The following is a 25,072-nucleotide window of genomic DNA, read 5'->3' on the forward strand; positions in this document are numbered from 1 at the left end:
TATGTGATTTAGTGACAGACGTTACCGGGTAAAACCTTGCCTTCAAAATAAAAAGCCACTTCGTCGATTTTTGTCCTTTACATCGGCGTTTTTCACGTATAAATTATATGCGTAATGAAAATATAATGTATTGTATTTAAGTGTTACTACAGGAAGTCATGTTTTCTCTGCTCTACATTGTATTTTTTTTAACTGCTATTTGTTTTGAAAGCAGAAATACAAGCATATCCTGTCGAAGGCGTACCACTGCTTTCCCCCAGGAGTGTACGCTTAATTTTCGGTTTGGATCAGATAAAGCTTTCTGAAGTTTTTTTGTGGGTTACTTGACACCGAGAGCTCGTCTTGAATGTTCTCGAACATTTTTGAGCTGCGCTATGAGCGTCAAACTCACGCAAGGGGCGATTGAGGTATGAGTAATCGTCAGAAGTTTGTTGTTTATCGCTTACACGACTAGCTACAAAATGCTAACACGCGCGACGCCGGATTTGTCTACTATGCATAATAATTGACGCATGTCTGTCATGACGTTTGTGAGTTTGCGAATCAAGTGTGCACTTTGATCGAGGGGCTTCTAACCCCCAGACTGGTTTCATCCTTTGCTGTTATGCTTGTGACGTCACCACCTTTTAGGATTTGTCATGAATGTTATCCAAACGTTAAGCTGAAGAGAAAAGTTACTTTTTAAAATTAGTAGCTTGGGTTTCAACCTTTGCATATGTTGTAAATGTGGCCACTTGAGTTGTTGATAAAGACACGTGTGTGAGTGTTTGTGACGTCACTCGTATTTGATTTTCTTGTGCTTTATAGGCCCTGTTCAACGATTCCCCGGTCAAAAATGCAGTCCTGCAGCTCATGGTGAATCAATTCAAATGATTATCAGTATTTTTAGGCGCACATATTTGAAAGTGCACAAAATATTGTGCTCACGAGACTCACAAAGATTTAAACTTCCATTCATCTTTCATCTGAAAAGTTTGTTCCTACCTTTTTCCTCTTTCTTGAGTAACTGCGTATAACAGCCAATTGTTCCTTTTCTGATGAGAAAATGGAGAAAATGTGCATTTTGTGGAATGACTCAAGTCAAACTTATACGCTAATCAACTATAGTGCAGTATAAACAACACATCAACTGTTTTTTGAATATCAAAATAATGTTTTTGGTTTAAAAAAAATACATTTGTTAATGGGTAACTTCTGATGAATGCAACACCTATCATTTCTAATATATAGGAATGTGATCAATTACCACAAAACGCGTTTCTAGCTGCAGTGTGACTTAGGGACCTTTGGTATTGACTCCTTTGGGTCTTATGTGGGGCTTTTTCTTCCTATCGCAAGCCTCGAAATTTCCTCTTCCTGCTTCTTCCTCCTTGAATGCTTGTATTGTGCCTTCCTGATTTATGCTCTATTTTTTTCATGGAACTAGTCATCAAGAAAAACATAACACCACACATTTTTATTTGAGGGACATATTCCTCGTTAACTGTTGAGTGGACCTGTTAGGAAGTAGTCTTCTCACAGCTTCCGTTTCTTCCCAGAACATCCGCGAGTACCCGGCCGGCAAGCAAGGCCTCAGCAGGTACCGCCTGAACTTGAGCGACGGCGTGCGCAGTTTGTCCAGTGAGTGTCCAAGGGAGCGTCCGCGGGCGTCACGTGAGACTTGCTTTGGCAGTAAACGCCTTTTGTTTGCGTAGGCTTCGTGCTGGGGACGCACTTGAACCACCTGAAGGATGCTGAGCTGCTAGAGCCCAACTGCGTGTGCATGGTCAAGAAGACCATCGCCTCCACTTTGGGCAGCAGGTCAGTGTGTTTTTGTAGATGAAATGTATGTATTTGTTCACTTGCGTGCATTTTGTTTGCCTGACAGGCGTGTTTTGGTGGTGCTGGACATGGACGTGTTACAGTCTGCCGCCCAGGCGGGAGGCAAGATCGGCAATCCCACGCAGTTAACCGGTGAGAGAGCGGGGGCCGCTCGTTTTGCAAGGGAATAAGACAATTTAGCCACAAGTTGCTTCATGTTCCAATTTATTTGCTCTCAACTTGTCAAGAAAAAGTCACAGCATTCAAAATCAGGATTCAAATAGATAGCTCACCCGTTTGATTGCTTTGCCAAGCAGATCAATGCCCCGGCCAGCAGGAGGCGGAGCCCGGCACCTCGAGGTCGAATGAAGTTCCCGGACCCTCTGGATACGGCATAAGCAGTAAGTGGTGGCCCTTTCGCCTTGCTATCCTGTGCTTAGTGATTATCTGAATGCGGGAAGCCGCAACGGCTGCGTGCAATTTCTTACAATTAGAAATGGACTGATGTTTCTCAGTGTGAACAGCAGGTGGCGACATACATCGCGATTTAATTCGCCATTTTCAACAGTATAATGTGAATTTAGTATTTTGTCTTCTTTAATTAGTGGATAATTTCATTATATTTCGTGTTTGAATAATACTTTTGAAATGCACGTTGCCAGTTGCTGTTGACTACCGACCAATCAAAAGACAGATGTGTGCCCCTATTTTCATGTTTTCCTAAAACAGTAAAATATGACGGCGGCAATGATGCCATGCGTTTCATTACTAGGAAACTCCCGCGTCTGTTTTGTCACTCATGGTGTAGTTTTACTCATGCAAATTGCACATTGGATGAATTCAAAAGGGAACAAAGCAATCAACTGGAAAAAAACACCAACTCTAGAGTTACATGTCAACAATCTGTAAAATTGTGGCTGATTAGAGTCTGAATCACAGACTCAAGTACATTGATGGTGATTTTGAGGGCAGGGTAAAACTATTTCACGTTGTGTCAGTGTGTAGCCTAAAAATGTTCAAGTCGGCGCCATCTAAATGGACTTTTGGGGCGCGCAAGCAAAAGGGCCACTCTGTTGCGAGCCTGTAGTTGCGCAACTGCTTTCCGCCCGAGGCTCAGCATGGCCACCGGCCCGCGCCAAGCCTTGAGGTGTTGCGTCCGCTGAGTCACGCGCCAGGAGGGAGGTGGCAAAACAAAAGAAAGCAAAACAATGTTTTTCCGGCGATTAGATCACTGAGGCGTCATGCCAACGAATGACAACTTTTAGCCAGTTGGCACCAGACTCCAGTGGGAGAAAAGAATGGGCCTGCTGCGAAAACCCACTGTGAATGCATGCTCCCAACCCACACACTTAGTTTTTCCCCTCAGCTACTGTGGTTACTTTGAATGCCACAAGATGACAGCAAAGGACGAGTGCGAAGTCCAGCGAATTTTTTTTTTTTGGGCTATCACTTTCCTTGTTTCCTGACCTAGGTTGCGGAGACTCCCCGATGAAAATTTCTCCCATGAAGGGGTCTGGGATGAAGTCCGGATCGGCGGCCCACGGGAATGCGCCTGCAATGGCTTCCCCCATGCTGCCGTCACCGATGAAGGGATGCGGAATGGCGTCACCCATGAAGCCCTCGCCCACGAAGGGCTCGGTAATGGCGTCTCCCATGAAGCCCTCGCCCACGAAGGGCTCTGGAATGGCGAGCCCCATGCAGGCATCGCCTATGAAAGGCTCCTCCACTCCCAGCCCCACCAGATTGACCCCGATATACCAACTCAACCCTTACCTGAACAAGTAAGAATAGTCTAGCACAGGGGTCACCAACGCGGTGCCCACAGGCACTGGGCAGCCCCCGGGTATCACATGAGTAGCCCGAACACCTGTTCTGCAACTTTTTTACAAGTGATAGAACATTGTGGTTTTCTAGGAATTTTACTCACCATTATGCATATGACAACATGACATTTTGTATGTAAGCGCACAAAAAAGTGCCTAGAAGCCGCGCCTGAATATGACACAAGTCTCTTCAGGTGGCCATTTTAGTTTTACTTCATTTTTTCCTCTGCACTCCTTCAAGGGCCTTGTTGGGTCCGCTGAAATTCTTATCGCATGTAATATGTCGCTGCAATCTTGCCTACCTATGCCTAAAATGACAGCTATAGAACATCACACGGAAGCAGATGGCGGTATTGCATACATCAGGTCAACTGATAGATGGGAACACGTGTTCTTTGCTGTGAAATATTAATGGAAATCTATTGAATGTTATGCATTCACATGGTGGGAGGGGGGGGGGGGGGGGGGGGGGTCTTCACGTGTGCTAGTCAGCTCTTTTGAATGGTGCTGTCCTTCCAGTTGGACCGTCAAAGCCAGAGTGACCAACAAGTCAGATATCCGAAACTGGAGCAACTCGAGAGGGGAGGGAAAGCTTTTCAGCTTTGAGATTGTGGATGAGAGTGTGAGTAATAACAAACACACACAAGCACGCGTCTACTTTATAGTCACGTGGCGTTCCCTGCACGCAGGGAGAAATCAAAATCACGGCCTTCAACAGCGAAGTGGATAAGTTCTTCTCCCTGGTGGAGCAAAGCAAGGTGAGTATGTTTTTCCGAATGACATGCATGTCCGAGCAAAAAGGCGAAGACTCCAGCCAGTGACCGCGGCTTGACCCCGCAGGTCTACCTGATCTCCAAAGGCACGCTGAAGGTGGCCAACAAGCAGTTTACGTCGGTGAAGAACGACTATGAGATCACGCTGAACGCCAACTCGCGCGTCGTGCCCTGCGAAAACGACCAGGGCGTGCCCACGCTGCACTGCGACTTTGTGCCCATCTCGCAGTTGGAGACCAAAGATCCCGACGCCATCATTGGTGAGCAAGTCCTTCTGACCTCAGCTTTTCTCCGGCCGGTGAAACGGCGCGTGCGGTTCGATCCAACAGACGTGATCGGTGTGTGCGAGGAGACCGAGGACGCGGCGCTGATTACCAGCAAAGCCGGCAAGCAGCTCACCAAGAGGGCGCTGACCTTGACCGACTCCAGCGGGAAGATGGTCACGCTCACGCTGTGGGGAGAGCAGGTACGCCAGACCTTCTAGTGGCTCGTCCCTTGGGCCGACCGCATTTCTTCTTGCTAAGTCAAGAAAATAAAACGAGTTGAAATGAAAGGACCGCTGTATTTGGAACTCTGCCTCACCGTCGTTGCGGGTTCCTGTTTGGTCAGCGTGCGACGGCCGCTACCCCGAGGGCAACTTCGGTTCTATAGAAGCAATCTCCAAATGTCTCCTAATCACAGTCAGAGGGCATGATTGGCATAGTAAGAATGGGTGTTGTTTCAGTATGGCGGCAGGGGGCGGGGCTCACTGTTGCGGAGAATCTTGGAGAGTCGCTCTGGCGCACCGAAATTTGTAGACTAGAAAAAAATGGAATATTGTCCCCAAAAAGAGAAAAATACGCCTGTTGTTTTGCGTCTCCAGGCTCAGAAGTTCAACGGCTCCTGTCACCCGGTGGTCGCCGTCAAAGGGGCTCGCGTGTCGGACTTCGGCGGCCGCTCTCTGTCCACGCTCTTCAGCTCCACGCTGATGGTCAACCCCGACATCCCAGAAGCCTTCGCTCTGAGAGCCTGGTGAGTTGCCATCAATGTGGACTCAACTTAATAGCTTAGGTTTGTATTCAAAAATGCTTTTGTTCCCCTGTTGCTTTACAATTTGTTTACCTCAGAAATACATGATACAACTTTTTTATTTATTCATTTTTTTGGGATTTATTGACTACATTGCTTCCTAAATGCCCCTTTTTTCAGAAGTGCAAGACAATATAAAACCTTTATGGGGGAAATATACATATTCCTTTCATAGAAAATATTTGATCTCAAACACTGTTTCTCCAGTAATTTTTGTTTTGTTGAAAATATTTTATTTGCAAACTATGCAACTTAAAGAATTATATGTATATGTATATATAATATATATATATATATATACACAATATTTGGATGTTTTTTTTTTAAATTAAGTATTATTTCTCGAATGCTGCTTTTTCAGAAATATATCAGTTGAGGAAATTGTAAAAACATGTTTAGTTGACCGACTAAATTGTCCTTGAAAAAAATTGTACGTTATTTATCAAATATTTCTTTTCAAAAATGATTCAATACAACAGCTGCGTGGTTTTCTCTTCCCCCATCTCGCCGGGCCTGGCGAAGATGGCGACGAGCGCCCGTGTTTGCACGCGTGTCCCGCGAGAACAGATGGGACGCGGAGCTTCTAAATCGGCGTGGCGCCGGGATGCGCAACGGTGACTCATCTGGCCTCGCCGTCCGGACCCATGCTTTCCTTCACGCGGACGTGTTAGCGTAGCTTAGCGGCTCTGTCGTACTTGCTCAAACAAGTCACGTTTCGCTTTTTTATGTGTTTATCGAAGAAGACCAAAACACTCGATAGCTGCAGCCGTCCCGCCGACTCGAAATAGCAGAAAATTTGGGAGGGAGGCATTTTGGACGAGGACTTTTAAGTGTTGGAAAATGCCTCGTCTTCCTTGTACTGTAGGTGATCTGAGAGATGTTTGGGCATCTTTGTCTTGCGCAGGTACAACCAGGTCGGCCACTCCCTCTGCAGCCAGTCACTGACGGAGGTCCGATCCCCAGCCGGCGAATTCAGGACCAACTGGAAGACGCTGAGCGAGGCCAAGGAGGAACAGCTGGGACACGGCCAAAAGGTCAAACATAAGCAAGCACGTTGCGAGGCTCAAGGCCAAAATTGTGGATAGTCTGAAAGATGGGGAAAAAAAAGGCATTCAAGCATATATATACATCGGTGCCCATTAACAGCTACAAATGAGGGAACGCTGCATTTGTACTGGCATATCCAGGCATATTTTATTCAGCATCACTATAAGTGATGGTGTAACATCTGCTTTATTTCCAACTCATCCGCCCAAAAAAAAAAATGGTCTCACTTATGTCTGCGCATCCATATGCAATGTAACAAAATAAAGCCAACGTTTTGCCAAGGAGTCACTCGAACACAGTTGAGCAAGAATTTGTTTAATGTTCCAGTTGTTTTGCTCTTCATTTGAAAAGAATAATGTACTTGAAGAGTCTGATAAGATGTTGAATTGTTTTGTTTTTTTTGTGTGTGCGCGCGCACAGGCAGATTACTTCAGCTGCGTGGCCACGGTGGTGTTCGCCCGCAAGGAGACCTGCCTGTACCGGGCCTGTCCCACCGCATCGTGCCACAAGAAGGTCCATCAGAAGGACGACGGGCGCTACCACTGTGACAAATGCGGCAGAGACTACAACGACTTCAAGTACAGGTTCATGCTCTCTGTGAGTACATCTTCGCCTTTGCTGACTTTCTGTATTCATCCCGAGCTAAATCGCGATATTAAGTCGAAGTCGCACTACCGTCTCATATGAAAAGAAGTGGGAGGAAAACGGATGTGGCGAAAGGATCATCTCCTCATATTCAGGTGAACTTGGCTGACTTTGGGGACAACGTGTGGGCCACGTGCTTCCAGGAGACGGCTGAGACTTTGCTAGCTATCGGCGCCGACCAACTGGGACACCTGAAGGACACGGTAAAATGCGCACCACTCCAAAAATGTCAACGCGATCCAAATCCAACCTCTTCATTGTTTTCCGTGTCAGGACGAGGATGCGTTCAACCAAGTTTTCGCAAAGGTCCACTTCAGCACGCACGTCTTCAGGAATAGAGTTAAGCTGGAGATGTACAACGTGAGTGCACGCACGCTTTTGACTTAATTCTATTAAGTGTAGAAACATAAAATACTTGGTTTTTTTTTTATTTTAAATCCATGGCAGTTTCTTTTTATTTCTAAATATATGATTTGACCTTTGGTTTAAATCTGTAAGCTGTAGAAGAAGTTTGGTTTTTATAGATGAATAAACAAATGTATTATTTGAGAGTAATCTGAGAAAATATAAATGCTTGTCTTAGAACGTTCTGAACTCTCTAAGGAAGGCAATTAATGGCGGAAGTTTAAAAAATATGTAATAAATGTAAAAAACAAATAAAAACGGAAGCATATACAGTACGTAAAACACCATATCGGGTAAAAACTTGTATAATTAATGACAAAACAATTTATAATAAACAGAAAAATCATATAATTAAAAAAAATATGTACGAGCATATATCTGCACTACGGATTTGACTTCTTTTTGGAACCCAGCCCCCGCAGTATAAGGGAACGCTTTATTGTAGTTGTTTTTTTGACAAGAAAAACACAAGGATCAACATTTGGTGTAGTTCCCTGACTTGTCGTTGCTGTGGCGGTTCAGGACGAGAGTCGCGTGAAGGTGACGGTGATGGAGGTCCTCCCCGTGGACCATCGGCAGCACAGTCGCAGGCTACTGGACGGCATCCGGGCGCACTGACGGCAAGGCGCCCATCAGCACCTTTTTCTTCGTTTAAGCTCGGGACTTTGTTTGCGAAACGCGCGTTGCGTGTGCGTGTGCGTGACTCATGCCGCGCAGCGCCGCGCGTGGGCCGCAAGCTCCACGCTTGCAGCCGCAGTCAAGAGACGCCTTTTGTTAAGACCGAGCAGAGACACTACAAAAAAAAAAAACAAGTCATTAAAAGAATTTGTTATCCTCACGCCTTTTGGAATGAGTGACGCACTACGGCCAATCTAACGTTTTAATATATGCAAAAAGCAGTCGGGCCACCGACGGGATACGCTAGTGTTTTTATTGGAATGTACCCAAGCGTAAAGCCGCCAATCTGGAGGAACTGGCAACCGGACGTACAAATACGTTCGAATGCGTTATACGTGTACGGGAAATGATCAAAACGGAGCATTTTTACCCCCGTAATGCCGCAGGATATTGCAGAAAATTCCCATTGTCGCTCAAGATACTATCTTGCGCAAGCACAAGTTAAGAAAATAAATCTGGACATTTGACCTAGATTACATCAGTATGCTTAAAAAGTAAGTAAACAATATATTAAGTATATTTTTTGTTTTATTTTACCCATAATGCCACAAGGTATGTACAGGTACAAGTCAATTCCCAAGTAGCATCAATGGGAAAAATGCTACATTTTTAGCATTTAGCCTACAAGCATGTTCCCATGTATTTCCAAATACAAAAAAAAAAAAAGTTTTTTTCTCCCCATAATGCACAAGTCCTGTTTGAGTATTTGAGCTACATTCTAATATGTTGAAAATGTCAACAAAAAGTGTTTCTTGCTCCTTCTTTTAGTTTTATTCTGATCTGTGATTCATATTGCGTTTTGCAGTAACCCAAATGCACTTTTTCCAAATAGATGTTTAGAAATGTTCTAAGTAAAATGACTTGGGATGAGGCGGGAAAAGGCCAATTTTCCCAGTGTCTCCGAATGCAGCAGGAAACGATCCGCGCGCGTGCAGAGATGCAATAGTTGGGGAAGAGGAACGACTTGCTTTCCGCTTCTCCCTTTCATAAGCGCGTCGCTGGAGCCAACACTTACTTCATTGATCTTTATTTAGGCCGGCGGGCGTTGCATAAGACCGGCGTGCGCGATGTGACGCTGACGCCTCTGTTTGTCTCGGATCACGCTGAAAGAGCAGCTGAGCGCTTTTAACGAGTCCACACTCACAAACAACCATCACGATCCAACATGTTTTTTTTTGGGAGGGGTGGGGGGGCTCTTATGAAATCGGGCATGTGATCGACAAGGCGGGGTGAGACGTAAACGCCGGGAACGGCAACGTGACGAGCGTGTGAGGCGAGGGGGAAGGTGGGGGCGGTCGCCATAGTGACGGCAGGCAAGGCTCCCAAAACGGGGCTCCGGGGAACCCTCGTCCAAATCAGCTCAGCCACGTCGGAATTAAAACTGCAGCTTCAAAATTAATTGAGCTTTAAAGCTGACCAAAAAATGTGAACTACAAATGTGTAAACAATTTGACAAGAATAAAGAATAAACTACTGTCTGAAAAATGGGGGCAAAATGACTATTTAGATCAATTCTAAGCCCAAACAAGAGTTTAAAAGAATATAAATATCATTCAATTCAACATTAAATTTAAATCTTTTCATCAAAACTTCAAACTCTCGGGAAGTGAACAGAATAAGAATTTCATCGTCTGGTATGATAATACTATAAATATGACAATAAAACCTGTGTAAACATTTAATTGTAAAAAGTACATTTACAACTGAAATGCAGAGATAACAATTGAAGACTTTACGGTTAACTTATTTTATTCTTTCGTCTCCCAAAAAGGAAGTCGCGCTTTATAAGGGAATATAACCACATTTTATACAGTTTGGTAATTGTTGTTTTTGTCTGCCCCCACTGGTCATTTCCCTTGTAAAATAAAAATTACATTTTTATTCAGTCAATTAATTTCCCAAGAAACATTGAATCGTACACGTTTATCTAAAATTTTCATTTATTGTAATTCTTTTGTTCTTGTACAACTAGTCATTTTTTTTGGCTTTTAAAAAGCAAAAAAAAAAGTGCAAACAAAACCATATACAGTGTGATATATATATATATATGTATATATATGTATATATATATATATATATATGTATATATATGTATATGTCCACCCCCACCTCGGTCTTGATCTTGATCTCGGTTCTCTCTGTTCCTGCCGGGCCCAAAATGCACTCACATGGCTAATGGCAGCTCTCTGGTTGACCTGACACCCCCTCACCGCTAACGCACGCTGACAACAACTGTGTGTGCGCTGCATATTTGATATGACGCTGAAAGTAGGGCACCAAGGAGTCCAAAATACTTGCTTCTCTTTTTCACTCTTGTTATTCCCATTTGCTGTGCGCCTCAACTCTCATTTATTAGCGACACACAAAAGGCACTGGCGCTAGGACACGCTTTGCTTGAGCACACCTTTTTATTTTTGTGCAGAAACAAATTGTTGTACTGCAGGAGTTGAAGGTGGATGCGGTGAAAGTGGAAAAGACTCGAGTGGGAGTGGGGGACAAGGTAGAGAAGGCATGGAGTGAACAATGAAGGATGGAGGGCAGGAGATCAAGATGGCGCCCATGAAAATGTGTTTGTGTCAACAACTCCACAGAAGATACAGGTGACATCATCAGCTTTGCTTCTGTTGTTCTTCTGAACATTTAGTGTAAGGCGCACGCAAAACGTTCGCGCCTGAGATCCTGGCGTCAAGACGAGGCTAAAGAACCAAAAACCATGGTCCCTAGACAATGCTGCGACTTAGCAGTCCATTGATCTTTTAGCCTTTAGGAAAACCGAGGAAAGATGCCCGGGCCAAGTCATACCAAAATAGGGCTGAATAAAGCACTTGGATAAACGACTAAAGTAGTCGGCAATAACTATGAGCGTCATGAAAACTACAAATGGTTCTAGGTATTCTCGGTGGACTCACTTGGACTTGATTTGGTTTTGTCCTGAGAGACTTGTGTTGTCCCCCGAAAGCCTTTTAAGTCCCCCTCCATAGCTGTCAAATATGGTCAGCGCAGCGCTAGCAGCGAGGCTAACAGCGCACCGCGGAGAGAGACCCCCGCGAGGGATGGCGCCGCTGCGTTTGCGGCCCTCTGGACTCCGCTGGGGGGGCCTACCGAAGAGCTCGGCGCACACTTGTTCTTTCTCCTGGCGTTGGGTTTCCCACCAAAGTCTTTGCCCTTGCCCCGGCGAAGCGGGCGCACCTCGTCGGGGTCCCCTTTAGCCTCGCGGCCTCGCCGGGCGCAGTTACCGTCTGCCCCCTTGGGCGGCGGCGGGTCGGCCTGGTCGCCGTGAGGCAGGTGGGGTCGGCGGTGCGCGTCGTGGCGGGCGCGCTGACGGTTCAGGTGGTTGGGTGATTCGGCCGGCGCCCCGGCCGCCTTCCCGCCCTCCCCCTTCAGACAAGTGGGCAGCTCCTCTTTGCTCAGCACCTTCAGGTCTTTCCCCGCCATATCCGGAGGCGTAACGCACACCAGCGAAGAAGTGGAGCCCCGGAAGGTCCGCAGCCAGTCCCAAAGGGGCAGCGCCCCGCAGTCGCACTCCCACGGGTTGTCGTTGAGTCGAAGGTACTCCAGGGCCGGCAGGAGAGCCAGGCTCCCCGCCGACATCTCCGTCATGGAGTTGTTGAACAAGTAAAGGGTGGTGAGCCGCCTCAGGTCGTGGAAGGCCCGCCGGTCCACCCGCCGGATGCGGTTCTGGTGCAGGAGCAGGCGGTCCAAGGCGCCCAGGCCCCGGAAGGTGTTCTGGTGGAGGCTCCACAGGCGGTTTCCGTGCAGGAACAGATGGCTCAGGTTCAGCAGGTCGATGAACAGGTCGTCCTCCAGGAACTCCAACTCGTTGTCCTGGGGGAGAGCGCGCCGTTAGGGAGGCATCGTGAACTTGTCGTCCTGACACCAATTTGCATCAGGCTTGCGTGAAGGAGCTGCTTTTTGGGTGTCCCCTGCCAGTCAGACCTTACCTGCAGGTAGAGATATCGGAGGTTATGCAGCTGGGCGAAGATCCCGGGCGGCAGGCTTAGCAGACCGCAGCGGTACAGGTGCAAGTCGCGGAGTCGGTTCAGGCCCCGGAAGGTGTCGGCGTCCAACGCCTTCAGGCGCCTGTTGTCGCCCAGGTCCAGCTGCTCCAGCTGCCGTAAGCCGCGGAAGGCGGACGGCTGGACGTAGGAGATGTTGTTGGAGTAGAGCCACAGAGTGACGGCGGCGGGCGGCAAGTCCTGTCCCAGGAGCCGGCCGATGCGGTTGTTTTGCAGAAAGACGCGCCGGCTGTGCGGCGGGATGCCTTCGGGCACCTCCCCCAAGTTGTGCGCCTGGCACGACACGGTGCTTGGCGACGTGTAGCAGATGCAGTGGCGCGGGCACGGCAGAGACGCGTCCAGCCCGCACAGAACCAGCAGCAGCTCCGCACCGCCGCAACCTGAATGGGACATGCGTGCGGGAGTTGTGAAAAAGAAAAACAAACAAACATTTTTGTCACTAATACACGGCACTGTAAGCTGCGGTTCGTAACATCATCGCGATATGGTACAAACGTGGAATTTTGTTTTGAACTTCTCTGAACATGCCGGAATGATTAGCAACAGAACGACAGAATACTGCCAAATAAAGTAGAAATATACCATTATATGTACTGCGTGCATATACATGCGCATATATATTAAATTTTCACATGACAAACGTTTATGTGACCATTTTTAATACCATATTTTGAAACTCTTTATGAACACAACTAGATTGACATCGTTTCAGTTGTATTTTCTGGTTGTTTGGTGGGTCGCCCCCTGGTGGCTCATCATAAAAACTGCAGACTCCACCGACTTCCCGAGATCCACCATTGAGTTGTAATACTCCAAAAAGACTCTTAACATTTTGTAGGATGAATAACTCAAGGCGTGTATTAACCCCGCTGATATTATATGGGCTCGATATGGGACATACGCTACAATTTGTGTTTTTGGGACGGCAACTAACATTGACGTTAATAACGGATTAATTTGTGGATGCTTTTGGCTTTTAATTGAGAATTCGGTGAAGCAAAGTTGTCATTTCCAAGGCCCTACACTCAAATTCGGAGGACTTTGATCATTTCAAATTAAAATAGCTCTCAGAATGGTTCGATGTAAATTTGATAGATTCATTCTTGCAGCTTGTGTGTTTATGTATGCAGCATTGATCCTGCGTTAGTGTGCGTTCTTTATTCCCATACGCATGTGTGTTTGTGTACTCTATGAGCAATTGTGCGTATTTTGTGTATTAGTTCCACCCCAACTAGCATAGTGCGGTCAAGCGGCGTGACTAATGCAGTGTACACGTGTGTGTACGCGTCCCGGCTCGATTAGCCTGCAGCTTTGAAGCGGACTGGATCGGAAAAGAAAACAAAGCTTTGCAAAACAAATCAAATCAAGTCTCGGGGTAGTTCCGCCATTTCTTCCAACGGGGACCACCCGCAAAGCCGGCGTCGTCGCTTGGCTGACTGCCATCAATAATTGATTGGCGCCGTCTTTCCGGCGTCCGCTTGTGAAATAACGCCACGGCATGAATGGAAGGCGCTGCGCCGCACTGCTTGTTTTCAATGTGGCATTCAAGCCTAATGGGGTCATCTGCCGCCATGATTCAAATATATATATAGCCCTTCCACGTTTCCTCGTTTTTAGTTCTACTAAATGAATTCAATGACTAAAATTTCGGGTTCCATTTAAAGCTGTTGAGACTGGTGTCAAAACCTTTTTTTTTTTTTTTTTGGTGGGCCACATTGTAGTCACAGTTTGTGTCAGAGGGCCGCCATGACGGTGAAGTCAAATACATTTGAAGTGTTTGTCACGCCCTTAGCTAGTTTGGAAATCAGAGGCCGGCTTAAACTGTTTAAAAGCGAAATTGGGAATAAAAAACGTTTCCCCTTCCCCCCCAAAATTGTTAAAAGTTGAAGGGAACTTGCACGTTGTAGATCAGCATTTGGCGGGCCACATAAAATGATGCGACGGGCCCATTCTGGCCCCCGGGCCTTGACATTGACACCCGTGTGTTACGGTATTTGTGCAATTAACGACATGAGGAATAATTGTAAATTGACAATGGTCCTTCTTTAGGCCATGACACTTCAGACCTACGATAAATTCCGCATAGGCTGACCGCAGTGTGACATCGAATGCAAAATTGTGCATTTTGAGAGGGACAGTGAATGCAACACTGTCCGATTACCGTGCAACGAGAAAGAACGCTTCCGCAAACGCATTCCGCGCTGCGTTCAGAAGAACAAATATTTTCAATCCAATCTACGCTTTTATTTTCAGCACTGAGGAGATAAATGTTGACTTGGCGGAAGCTCACACGTCCAACGACGTCTGGCGGCGCCCGTGTGATTCCGTGTCCTAGGCGGCGAGCGGCCTCCCTCATGCAACTGGGACCGCGCCGCGAAAGGGGCCGTTTAAGTCCCCGTTTAGCCCGTGAAGCACAGTGACTTGTGGAGGTGCGCTGCCGGGCTAAAAATAAACTCTGACGCATCTCAGAAAGCGCAAGAAATTAGGAGAACGAGCGCGTTCGAATTGAGCTCGCTCGTTTGCTCGCTGCTGGATAACGTGGGAAAACTCAAAGGCCAAGTCTCCTCGAAAATGAATTATTTGGACCGTCCGTCACCTGTGAAGGGAACTACAATGTTACTTGTACTGTCCTCCCGAAAGGAATTTGTTCCGGAAATCATTTCGTAATGAGAATTGTTCGTAAGTAGAGCTGCTTTTTACACGCTGGTAGCCTAATCCGTTCCAAGCCCCCCTAAAAAGAAGGTTCAATTACAAAAATGCATCAAAAACAATAAAATACATATTAGAATTATATATGATTGCATAATAATCATGTAGAGAACCATAAACAACGCATGACAAGTTGTAACAAATACGGTTGTGATAACGTAATATATGCCAACAATCTTGAATTTTCTCTCACTAGAGGCAATATTTTTCTGCCGGTGGGTTTCGTAAGCTGAATTTTTCGTAACAAGGCAGTCCTCACTTGAGCTTCATTTTTTTTCTAGCCTTCTCTAATAAAAACAAAACAAAACATTCAGCTAAGCTATTTTGCAGGAGGGTCTTTTTTTTTCTTTTTTTTAAGGGGGTTGGGCTTAGCCTCGGGTGGCTGCGGGCCTAGAACTGGGATGACATTAATCTTCTTAAACCGCTCGTCTCCGCTCTGACTTTGGCCGGGCGCGCATCATTGTTGACGTCTTCATCGTCCTCGGCATCGGCTTCAATTAGCACGCGAGGAAAGACGCCTAGCTGGCACTTTTTGCGCACTCCTCGCTCACTTCCTGCCTATTTTTAGCGACTGCGTGGATGCGAGAGAGAAAGCAAGCTTCGCGCGAGGCAAATAAACCCGTTCTTACGTCTGGTCTAAATGTCAGCAATCTGCCAGGTCACCTCAGCAAGCGTCAAAGCATCGGCTCCGCTTGAAAAAGAAAAAAAAAATATGACATGGTAATAATCCTAGTCGTAGTGGACCAAGATAATGGGGTTCATCTCAATTCCCCCCAAAAAACTGGAGCCATACCGGCAGGAAAGCGGACTTTCATGAGTCTCTCGCCGTTTTCTTGAACGGAACGGACCGAAAGCTGAAAATCCGACATCCGAGATAGGCATGAATTATTCAAAAAAAAAGTGCAGGGATGCGGACTACAGTGGACCCCCGGTTTACAACGTCCCTGCCTTTTTTCCCCTTTTTTGCACCCTTTTTTTTGACACACATCCAGCATGTTTTGTTCGATTTCAGAAAAGAAGACTTTTTGGGAGGGGGGGGTGGGGTGGGGGCGGTGGGTTATGCAAATGAGCCAACATATACCAATTCATGAGTTTTCAACTGAAGAGCCACGGGGCAAAATCAATAACGGCCTTTGAAAGCCGTGTGCGTGAGCGCAGGGGTTGCCATGGCGACGGCTGTTTAGCACAAAGTGTGTGCCAAATGATGCAAATCTGTTGCGCGTGTTTGACTCGCTAACACGCGTGCACCCGCATTTATTTCTTACAGCGTCTTCCCTTATGTTTTGCACTTCCAACTAAACTTCCAAGAACTTTTAGTCCTTGCTGAAAGTTGGTTTGTTTGTGTTTTTTTTTCCCCCTACTGATTAAGACCCTGGACTTGTAAATGTAAATCTCACTCGCACTGCCTTCTTTATACCACAATAAATTTCCCTGGAACTACATTTAGTTAACGGCTCCTGCAGTACAGACACAAAATGGACCTCCAAAGTACCTGGTTCTACTTAAAAGTTCCAGGAACTTTTCAGTTTTTTTTTTTTTTTCTCTTTGTAAAAGGTGCTATAAAATCGGGGCTGGTACTCGGACAATAAATACATCTATAAATGATAATAATAAATAAATAGATGCCTAAATAAGTTCTGCTCGAGTCGGAAATATCTGTCCCTGCGCGGACGTCAATATTCCCGCTAGCGGTTAGCCGCCAGTGTCGAAGACTTTTTTTTTTTTTTAAGAGTTCAGACATTAAATCTTAGATACTTATGTATGGAATCGATACTTAGTAGTATCTGGGATGGAATGAGTGGACTCCTGAAAAACGTCTTTACACGTCCCTGGCATTGAATGAATTAATAGTCAAATATTTGGTGGGGAAGTCACCCAAATTACAGAAAGGCGCGTCAAACCAAGTCTTCACCAAGTAACTTGAAGAAGTTGTTTTTTGTTTTTCCCATTTTTGTTTCGGCGTGGCATCATCACACACAGACGCGGAGCGAGACTCACGGCGGGTGAACATTCTAGAAGGTTGTGGTCGGCGGGTGCGGCATGTTCCTCCTTCCTCGGCGCGCGCGGGGCTCAAAGCGAGGAGACGGCGGCCGGAACTTTACGTGAGCGGGCACGCCATGGCCTACACCTTCGGATTCTTCCTCTTCTTCCGCGGACTCTCAAATGGCTCCCGAGCAAATGCTTGCTCCTCTCTCCCCTCCCCTCCCCTCCCCTCATCCTTCCCGCATCCCTCTCTCCCCCCGCTCGCTCGCTCGCTCGCTTTCTCACTCCTGACGTTGATGCTCACATGATTAAGTACACAAAGATGTAACTCGTTTTCGATGCTTCCGCTGTTTTTTTGTTTTTTGTTTTTGATTCGTGGCCACTTTATTAGGCACACCTGCGTGCCCTAACAATTTTGCTTTGACATCTACGTTTCCAGAAGCCAACCTTCGACGACGACAGGAAAGATATTTACTCGCCAGTAACCGATAGGGATGGGATTTTTTTTTTTTGGGGGGGGGACAATGAAATACACGAGAGAATGCGCTGCCTGTCAATCTACTACTTTATAGTAAAACAGCCAAATGATGTGAGAAGGTCGATCAGTGTTTCAAAATAAACTCTATCATAACAAGAAAGATATGACACAAATTACTTTTATTTTGAAGTTTCCTCCCGGAAGCATGCTTTGCGTTTTCATAGCAGAGAGGGAAAATCTCCCGAATGAAAACAACAGCACAAAATCTGGAAATTGGTTTATTGGACAATTCAAAATGAGATTAGCAAAGTTCCTGGAAGTTGACACCATTTCAACGACGTGGCGGGTTAGCTCTGCCACCCGGGACTTGCGTTTTTCATTATGGACAGAAGGAGGTGCTGCAGGTACCGCTTTTACCATTGTCCGTAACTATAACAAACATGGCCGCCTCCGGAGAAGTGCCACCCCCCATGTAACATGTAATGATAACAAGACCTACGATTATATTGCATATATTTTATATATGCATTCATTTGCAAGTTTTTGAAATTTAAAATCATATTTATTCCTTTTGAATGAAAAACGATCTAAATCTTACACACTGTCCCTTTAACACCTCTGCCGTATACCATCCACCATCTTTTTGTGTGATCCGCTATTTTGACCCGTGTCTCACTTCTTTTTTCTTTTTTAGTGTTCATTTTATTCGATAGGCCGACTCCGCTACACAATCCACCAAATACTGCTAGCTTCATGCTAATATATATTGCAAGGTTCTACAGAAAGACAAACAGAAATTAGCATCAGCGTTACGCGCGTTATAAAGCCCCAAAAGAATAAAACATTGTCTTGTTATTTCACACGTGGAAAACACAACATAAACAGCGCGGATTGCGGGGATAGGTCACCGGGAAAAATAATTGAGAGGCGGCCAAGGCCGCGCGACCTCTACGACCTTTCGGCGACCTTTGATGAACTTCAAAGCGGCTGATTGGCGTCGGCCTGGCTTCAACATTTGAGATGGAAGGATTCAGCCTTCCTCTCCGTGTCACGTTCTCATTTGTGTGCGCGCGCGTGTGTGTGTGTGTCTCGAAAGAATGTGTGCACCCTCTTGAGTGTGTTTGAGAGCGAGAGAGCGCACGTGTAATTGTTGAACGCGTGCTGCTGAGTCAATGTGTGTACGAGGGTGCGGAAAGCCTCGTTTGAAACCCAATTGGAAAGTGTAACCTTGTTCAAAATCCTTCTTTGAAATGCCAATTCAGTCTTCGAACTCGCTTTTGAATGCTCTGATAAGTATCTGAAGAAAAAGGCAGAATCCATGCTTTTCGTTAAGTTCCAAATGATTGTAGTGCCCCCTTGTGGACAATTGAGGTTCCTTCATTCATGCTCTTGAAATGCTGTGAAAGAAATACTTGAGCACAAAGCGTTTTTGACTGCCAGACAATTCAACATGATCATATTTCACGTTTGACATGCTTGTAGGTCATACTAACGGTGGAAAAGGTTGAACGGGGGAGTAGACTGTTATTTTTTTTTATATATTTATACACAGTACTTCATTTGTGATGCAAATACATTCTTAATTTGCATAAAGAGGAAGCTGATGGGATTAGCTCATCTTTTGGTCTCAACAGGCGTTCACGTCCCCCTTGTTCTTCATCATCAACAGGTCACGATGGAGAACAAGGTCGTGGAGAACATCTACCAGCTGGTGCTCGTCACCTTGGTCAGCGTGCTGCAGAACGGTAAGCCATGCTTCACATCAACACCGATCGTTTAGGGATTTCTTTCATTTTTTTCCCCCCTTTCTCAACCTCAAGCTTTTTTTGCCCTCAAAGTGGAGAAGGAGTGCAACAGTGCGGCCTTCCAGCGAGTTTCCTGTGCCAAGTAAGCGCACCCACGTTTGCATTCTACTGCACCTACAAAAGTCACGTTTTAATTTCCTTTTTTTTTTTATTTTAATTATTTCAAATATCGCATGCGGGACCTCTTTCATGAAATTTCCTGTTTCTTCAGCGAGAAGGAGCTTGGGCCACTTCCTGTGTGGCTCAAGCCCGAAAAAAAATCCGTAAAATGAAATTAAATGAATCATATCATTTGATTTTGGTGGAAATGGGGGGCAGTAATAAAGTGAAAAACCCCTGTAATTTTTTGGAGGGGGGGGGGGGGGGGGGGATTTTTTGGAGTGGTATCTTAGAGGGTAGTTTATCCAGCAAGTCCAGAAGATAGATCATCTTTTTCATTTGCGCATCATCTGCCAGAAAACGGCGTCACTAAATATCTGTATCAAACTCAAACGTAAAAAAACAAAGTTTTGTCATGTTCCAATTCACTTGCTTTTGTTTTGAAAAGTGTACCGCTCCAGTCACGGCATGAAAAAGCAAACGTCATAGTTGAAGCCCCGCTAACATTGAGCGCCATTGACGTAAAAGGACGCCAACAGGAAGTCTGCCACTTTTTTTTTTTCTTTTTTTAACACAACCCGCGTTCACTTGATCGCATCCCCGCACTTATCGAGCGCCGCACCTTCATGATCACGTTCGTCGGCAAGGCTTCAACTCACTCGACGGGGCTTGCGCAACTTCCTGCCTCTTGCGCAACATAAGCGAGCTCCTGTCGCGGGCTCGGAGGCGGAGCGCGCAGGTGACAGCCAGCCATGTGAACGCGTTGTGGGCGGAGCCTATCTTGCCCACTTTGCCCCTTTGTGTGATTTCCCCGCAGGCGGAACTGCCTGGACGCCTACGCCACCTTCTTGGCGCTCATGTGGTGCGCCGGCCTCTGCCTCAGCCAAGGTCAATCATTCATCATTTCCATTAATTTTCACTTTCCTCTTGAGAGATTGTGTGCGCGCTTGTTTTTGACGGCAGCGCACGAGAGGATATGGAAACACCGGTGCACGTCTCTCTCGGGTCTGCCTTCCCGTTACCTTGCCTGACTCCAGCAAAGAGACAAACAAAACAGAACAATTTGCAATTTCTCTCTTGGGCATGAATGTATGCCGTCATTTATCTAGCTAGCAAGTCGATGATGTGAACTTATGTGCTCTGGTGCATTGCAGAGAACCACGACAAAAAAAAACCTTCAATATTTGCCGATTTAAAAAAAAATATATACATATATATATAGATAAACGTGTGTGTGTGTGCGTGTGTGTTTTCAAGCTCCCGCTGCATTCGCTGGCCTGGTCTACCTGCTGGTGCGTCACAAGTATTTTTTGGGCTACATGGGACAAAGCTCACAGAGGTATTTGTTTTTTTTTCTTTCTGAATTTTCCACATTTGAAGAACTCCCCAATGAAAATTATTCCCATCAAAAGGAACGAAGATAATATTAGACGATCATGCGTTTCTACTGACTAACTGGAGCTCTTTGATGGGTTGATCTGTTGAGAAATGTGGGGACAGTGTCAGCATCGCAACCATTAGCGTGTTTCTAAACAGATTGGAAGGTAGCTTTAATAAAGTAGCCTTAATAATTGCGCTAATTGCTCTATGTTAGCATAGCAAATGTTAGCATTTCATTTCAAATCATTCGAAAAAGTCTCGTTATGAATTTGTTGCCGTCTCGCTATATGTTTTTCTGACAGTTTTTCAGACTGTAAACCGCAACTTTTTTCTCATGATTTGAGCCTTGCGGCCCCTCTGCAGTTTATTGGGGCTTTTTTTGGCTAGCCACCAAGAGGCAAACCATCGGTATAGCAAATAGCGCATCATTTCCCCGTCCTCGGATAGCCGTTTGGAGACGGCGTGCTTGCGGCCTGACTGTTTCCTTTCCATTTGTGTTTGCATGAAGCACTCCGGGCTACTTGTTCGGCAAACGCGTCTTGTTCTTCTTGATGCTGATGTCCACCCTGGGAATTGTCAACTACATGCTAGCTCGCTACTGCGGGAACGACTATAATAAGGAGTTGCTGGAGACCCTCACCAAGGCCGCTTCTACATTGTTGCTCATCCCTTAAGCAAAGGCGGAACCCGCTGAGCGTTTTTTTGACATTTATTGGAAGATGCAGTAAAAAAAATATATATAAAAGTATACAAAGACATCAGTGCAAAGTGTCACATCTATGATACAGTGCAACAATAACAAAAAATGTTGGATTTCATTTCCTCATGAAGGTGACATCCACTTGCACCCCCGCCCCCAAAATCAAAGCAGTGGCAACTACAAAGAAAGGAAACTATCATTTAGAAGGCTACATAATTTACACAATGAATTGCAGAAGTCAATCTTTTTTTTTTTAATCTGTTTGGCTGGTGACTTGCATTTGTGAGAATGCCTGTCACACCTTTTTCGTAGTTCAAATATTTGCCTTGCGGTATTCACACCAACTATTTTTTTTAATACAGCGGAATAGTCTTATACGCTCGGCACTTATGTGAAATTCTAGTGTTTTATATACAAATGTGTTGTATGCAAGTTCAGAATTATTCATTGATTTTAGCAGAAAGGTTAAAATAACCCTTCCTAATCCTTTTTTTTTGGGGGGTTGGGGGGGTGCACAATAGAGTGAACCTAATGCTCATCCCTCAGCAATTGACACAATGATTCATTACAACGGAAGAACATTAGGATCGGTGAAGGGACAAAAAAAAAAATGTCGGCAGGATTTCTGTACTGTCAGAATTTCCAGTTTGAACTCATTCAATCCCAAAGACGTATTTACATGAGTGCAATGCTCATCTTTCAGCATTCACCCCTCCAAACCACGCATCCAAACTTAAACTTCCTCTTGCTGAATCCCAGCCAATACGGAAAGTCAAAGAGCGCGTCCGAGTGGTACTTGAGCGTGAAGGATGCGTCGAGCCACTCCGGTCTGGTCCCGGCCGTGTCGCGGGCCGTCCACGCGTTCAAAGCGTCCGTCAGGTCCACCTGCGGCGTCGCGGGCCCGCGCCTAGGTTAGCTTTTTCAACGGGACAACGGTCGGCCATTGAGAGTTCCACTCACTTCCAGGTCGTAGCTCTCGCCGGCTACTGACGAGATGGCCTGGTTCAGACCCGCCTCCATATGCCAGCGGACCATCGGGTCGGCGCCGCGTAGGCAAACCACGTAGCGCTTCTCCACCGCTGCGGGGAATCCACAATGTTTGTTAGCGCCAACACAAACGCCAGTCTACTCGCGATTAGCAGACAGCTAAACAAACGTTCATCCATCTGACACAATGCGCATCTCGTTAGCGGATTAGCACGGCGTCCTACCTGTGCTTTCGGGCACCCGCGCGGTCACCAGCAATAGGATGTTTTTGGACAAAAGGCTTCTCCGGAAGCTGCTGTACTGCCACAGGTCTCTCAGTATCACCGTCCTGGTTTGTGGGTTGGACAAAAAAAAAAAAAAAAAAGCTTTCAATCTTGGCTTCTCTTGTCTACCCTCACTCAACTCGATTAGGCAGCGGCTAATTAAATGAATTCATCTCATTTAGAATAAATCGATAAATCAATTCGTTCCGTCTCGGTTTGAAATGTCCGGATGCATGTGTGCATGCACGCTGGAGACAAGAATCTTCTTAGCTTTTCCTTTTGGAGACAATTTTGCTGAATCTTACAATGACAGTGGAAGGAACACTTTGAGTGCCGTTGACGGAAATGCTCCATCAACGTCAAATCTCATCAACTTCTTTCTTTCTGTCTTTAAATGGGAATCGTGGGTGGGGAAAAGCTTTTGGAAAAAATTATGAGAATAATTATGGTCTGTCACAATGTTTGAAATCATAGCAGCCCACTTCAAGCACTGGTTGGAACACAAGTTTGAATCGTATACTTTCACATCAAAATACTTTCACATCAAAAGTCATTAATGTCCAAAAAAAAAACAAAAAAAACAAAACAATTGTTGGACATTTATCACAAATGAAACAAGACTTTAAATTCTTGTTTGCGAGCAATCATTTTTTAAATTTTGAATTGACTTTTTTTTTTTTTTACGATTTTTTCACTATAGCTGAACGGCCGTTGTCATGTTTATTTACGGAACTTGAACTCTTACATTATAACATTTCTAACTTCCTATATAACTTATCAAATCCGGGTTATTAAACATATTTTATTTTAATTTTACCTTCACTTTTTTTGAAACTCGACGGAAAACTCTCAAACGTTTAGTTTGCGGAAACACCACTACATTATTCTTAAACACTTACCGAAATGTTCGAACGCAACTCGACTTCTTTTGTCGTGAACTCGACTTGAATTCCGTTCGCTTGCAAAGTTGCATCACGTCACTTTGATGAAAAGCAACTCTCATCGTTTGCACGTTAAAAGACGACCTCGATCCCATTAGTTGCATGTAAGAATCGACCTTGATGAACTATTCCTAAGAAGAGATGAGCGACTAGGAACTAACCTGCCCAGCGAGCCTCGGAAGACGACCTTGCCCGCGGACGTGTCGCAAGGATCGGCCAGCAACAGGCTGTTGTCCGGGTCCCCGCAGACGACTGAACCGATTGGGGTATTCTCCACCCAGAATCCGATCGGGGGTTTCCGGAGAAACTCGTGAAGCTCCGTCACTGTCACCCTCGCAGGTTCACTACAGTCTTTCTCTCCCATGTTGTCACCTTTGTGAATTAGTCATGCTCAGCGCCTTGTTTTTATAGCGCCGCAAAGCTAGTCGTGTTGAGGGAGCGGGTCACTTCCGGTCTTCTGATAAAACAAAAGCACACGCCACACTCAAATCTCTTGAACGGACGTGTCCATAAACACAGTATAGATTGCTTTTTGTTGATCTCCCGATAACTATTTAAGCAGTTAATAAAATAAATAAGTAAAAGTGCATTGTTTTCATTTTTACATTAGATCACGTTAACTTGAAGGAACCTGAAAATATTCGGAAGTGTCCTTTTGATATATGATGGGAGGTCACATTTAAACACCTTATTATGTTAGTTAGGTGTGTTGGACATACTAAATGTTTCTTAGGTGTGATTGGCTGCGTGAATGATTGTTGGTCTCAGTGTGACGGACTGGGCTTTTTGAAGCTGTAAAATATATGAAAGTCCTTACTCCTATTTCGTGGCCACAAGTATGACATTTGAGAAAAAAAATACCGGTTAGCTTTATTTTGAAAGCAGCCCTTGAGCGCTTCCTTTTTATTGCTTCGAGTCACGTGTAAACAACTGAAGTGGGTCACGGTCTTTCATTGCCCTGCAAACAAACACAACACGTTATTGAATGAAGCAATAATTTGAACCCAATCTTTTTGGAACTCGTGCAAACAAAGCATTGTTTTCCTGAACACGGCCCGCTTACTTGTACAGCTTATTTTACTTTGTGAGCATGTAGTTCTGTACTCTACTGACCCAGATTGTGTTTGTTGGTGTTTTTTTTTTTTAATGAAGTCAAACAATGGGATCTAAATTTTAGGTTAAAAAATAATAAAAGCCTTTTTTCAATCGTTCTAGCTTGTTAGCCATAGCTGTCAGGAGTTGCCTTCAGGGACAGTGTGAAATCGCACATATAAGCACTGCAAGCTAATTCCAGTTAAGAGCAACTGGAGCCCTGAATCACGCAGAGTGACGAGATCTCGAACAATTCAGCCCTATTCCGGCCCGGCCTCCATTTTGCACTTCTGGCGTGTGTGCTCACGCTGACAGACGTATGTTTATGTCTCGGCCAGGGCGCCATCGTCTAAAAGTCACTTGAAGTTCTTTGTTTTACT

General features: G+C 45.4%; 3 protein-coding genes across 8 annotated transcripts; 1 reads left to right on the plus strand and 2 right to left on the minus strand.

Moving 5' to 3' along the window:
- The first annotated feature begins 211 nt into the window (after window positions 1-211).
- alox5ap (arachidonate 5-lipoxygenase activating protein) lies at window positions 212-21,470 on the plus strand. Of its 6 annotated transcripts, XR_015868526.1 has the most exons (18): window positions 213-407; window positions 808-855; window positions 1,539-1,620; window positions 1,695-1,800; window positions 1,868-1,953; window positions 2,118-2,201; window positions 3,272-3,581; window positions 4,143-4,245; window positions 4,313-4,381; window positions 4,464-4,862; window positions 5,259-5,407; window positions 6,369-6,498; window positions 6,932-7,108; window positions 7,252-7,359; window positions 7,430-7,516; window positions 8,084-8,181; window positions 19,095-19,170; window positions 19,246-19,311. XR_015868526.1 is itself a non-coding variant. In XM_088440060.1 (17 exons), exons 1-17 carry the CDS (start codon window positions 375-377, stop codon window positions 8,177-8,179), a joined length of 1,998 nt encoding a protein of 665 aa, XP_088296186.1. In that variant the 5' UTR covers window positions 214-374; the 3' UTR covers window positions 8,180-8,399. The 6 variants fall into 6 exon arrangements, 4 of the variants coding, with proteins under 4 accessions (XP_088296185.1, XP_088296184.1, XP_088296186.1 ...); XM_088440060.1 differs by lacking the exons at window positions 19,095-19,170; window positions 19,246-19,311 and having other exon boundaries at window positions 214-407; window positions 4,464-4,656; window positions 4,726-4,862; window positions 8,084-8,399; XM_088440059.1 differs by lacking the exons at window positions 19,095-19,170; window positions 19,246-19,311 and having other exon boundaries at window positions 212-407; window positions 7,300-7,359; window positions 8,084-8,399.
- rtn4rl1a (reticulon 4 receptor-like 1a) lies at window positions 10,629-17,153 on the minus strand. The gene is made up of 3 exons (XM_088440063.1): window positions 16,963-17,153; window positions 12,181-12,635; window positions 10,629-12,064 (listed from the first exon to the last, which is right to left on the minus strand). The coding sequence occupies exons 1-3, from the start codon at window positions 16,973-16,975 to the stop codon at window positions 11,234-11,236; spliced, it is 1,299 nt and encodes a 432-aa protein (XP_088296189.1). The 5' UTR covers window positions 16,976-17,153; the 3' UTR covers window positions 10,629-11,233.
- Window positions 21,401-24,023, minus strand: medag (mesenteric estrogen dependent adipogenesis). Its single transcript, XM_088440065.1, has 4 exons — window positions 23,762-24,023; window positions 22,621-22,724; window positions 22,370-22,488; window positions 21,401-22,294 (listed from the first exon to the last, which is right to left on the minus strand). The coding sequence occupies exons 1-4, from the start codon at window positions 23,962-23,964 to the stop codon at window positions 22,109-22,111; spliced, it is 612 nt and encodes a 203-aa protein (XP_088296191.1). The 5' UTR covers window positions 23,965-24,023; the 3' UTR covers window positions 21,401-22,108.
- Between the last annotated feature and the right edge of the window lie 1,049 nt (window positions 24,024-25,072).

Source organism: Hippichthys cyanospilos, chromosome 18 (assembly GCF_059441005.1).
Source record: "Hippichthys cyanospilos isolate Australia breed blue-spotted pipefish chromosome 18, RoL_Hcya_1.0, whole genome shotgun sequence".
Lineage (NCBI taxonomy): Eukaryota > Metazoa > Chordata > Actinopteri > Syngnathiformes > Syngnathidae > Hippichthys > Hippichthys cyanospilos.

Coding starts and splice junctions, on each gene's coding strand:
- rtn4rl1a (XM_088440063.1), bottom strand. Junction 12,065..12,180: donor TCCGATATCTCTACCTGCAG/GTAAGGTCTGAC, acceptor GCTCTCCCCCAG/GACAACGAGTTGGAGTTCCT.
- medag (XM_088440065.1), bottom strand. CDS start 23,964: ATGGGAGAGAAAGACTGTAGTGAACCTGCGAGGGTGACAGTGACGGAG. Junction 22,489..22,620: donor GCGGGTGCCCGAAAGCACAG/GTAGGACGCCGT, acceptor GATTCCCCGCAG/CGGTGGAGAAGCGCTACGTG. Junction 22,295..22,369: donor GCGAGAGCTACGACCTGGAA/GTGAGTGGAACT, acceptor GCGACGCCGCAG/GTGGACCTGACGGACGCTTT.
- alox5ap (XM_088440058.1), top strand. CDS start 375: ATGAGCGTCAAACTCACGCAAGGGGCGATTGAG. Junction 856..1,538: donor ATGCAGTCCTGCAGCTCATG/GTGAATCAATTC, acceptor GTTTCTTCCCAG/AACATCCGCGAGTACCCGGC. Junction 4,246..4,312: donor TTGAGATTGTGGATGAGAGT/GTGAGTAATAAC, acceptor CCCTGCACGCAG/GGAGAAATCAAAATCACGGC.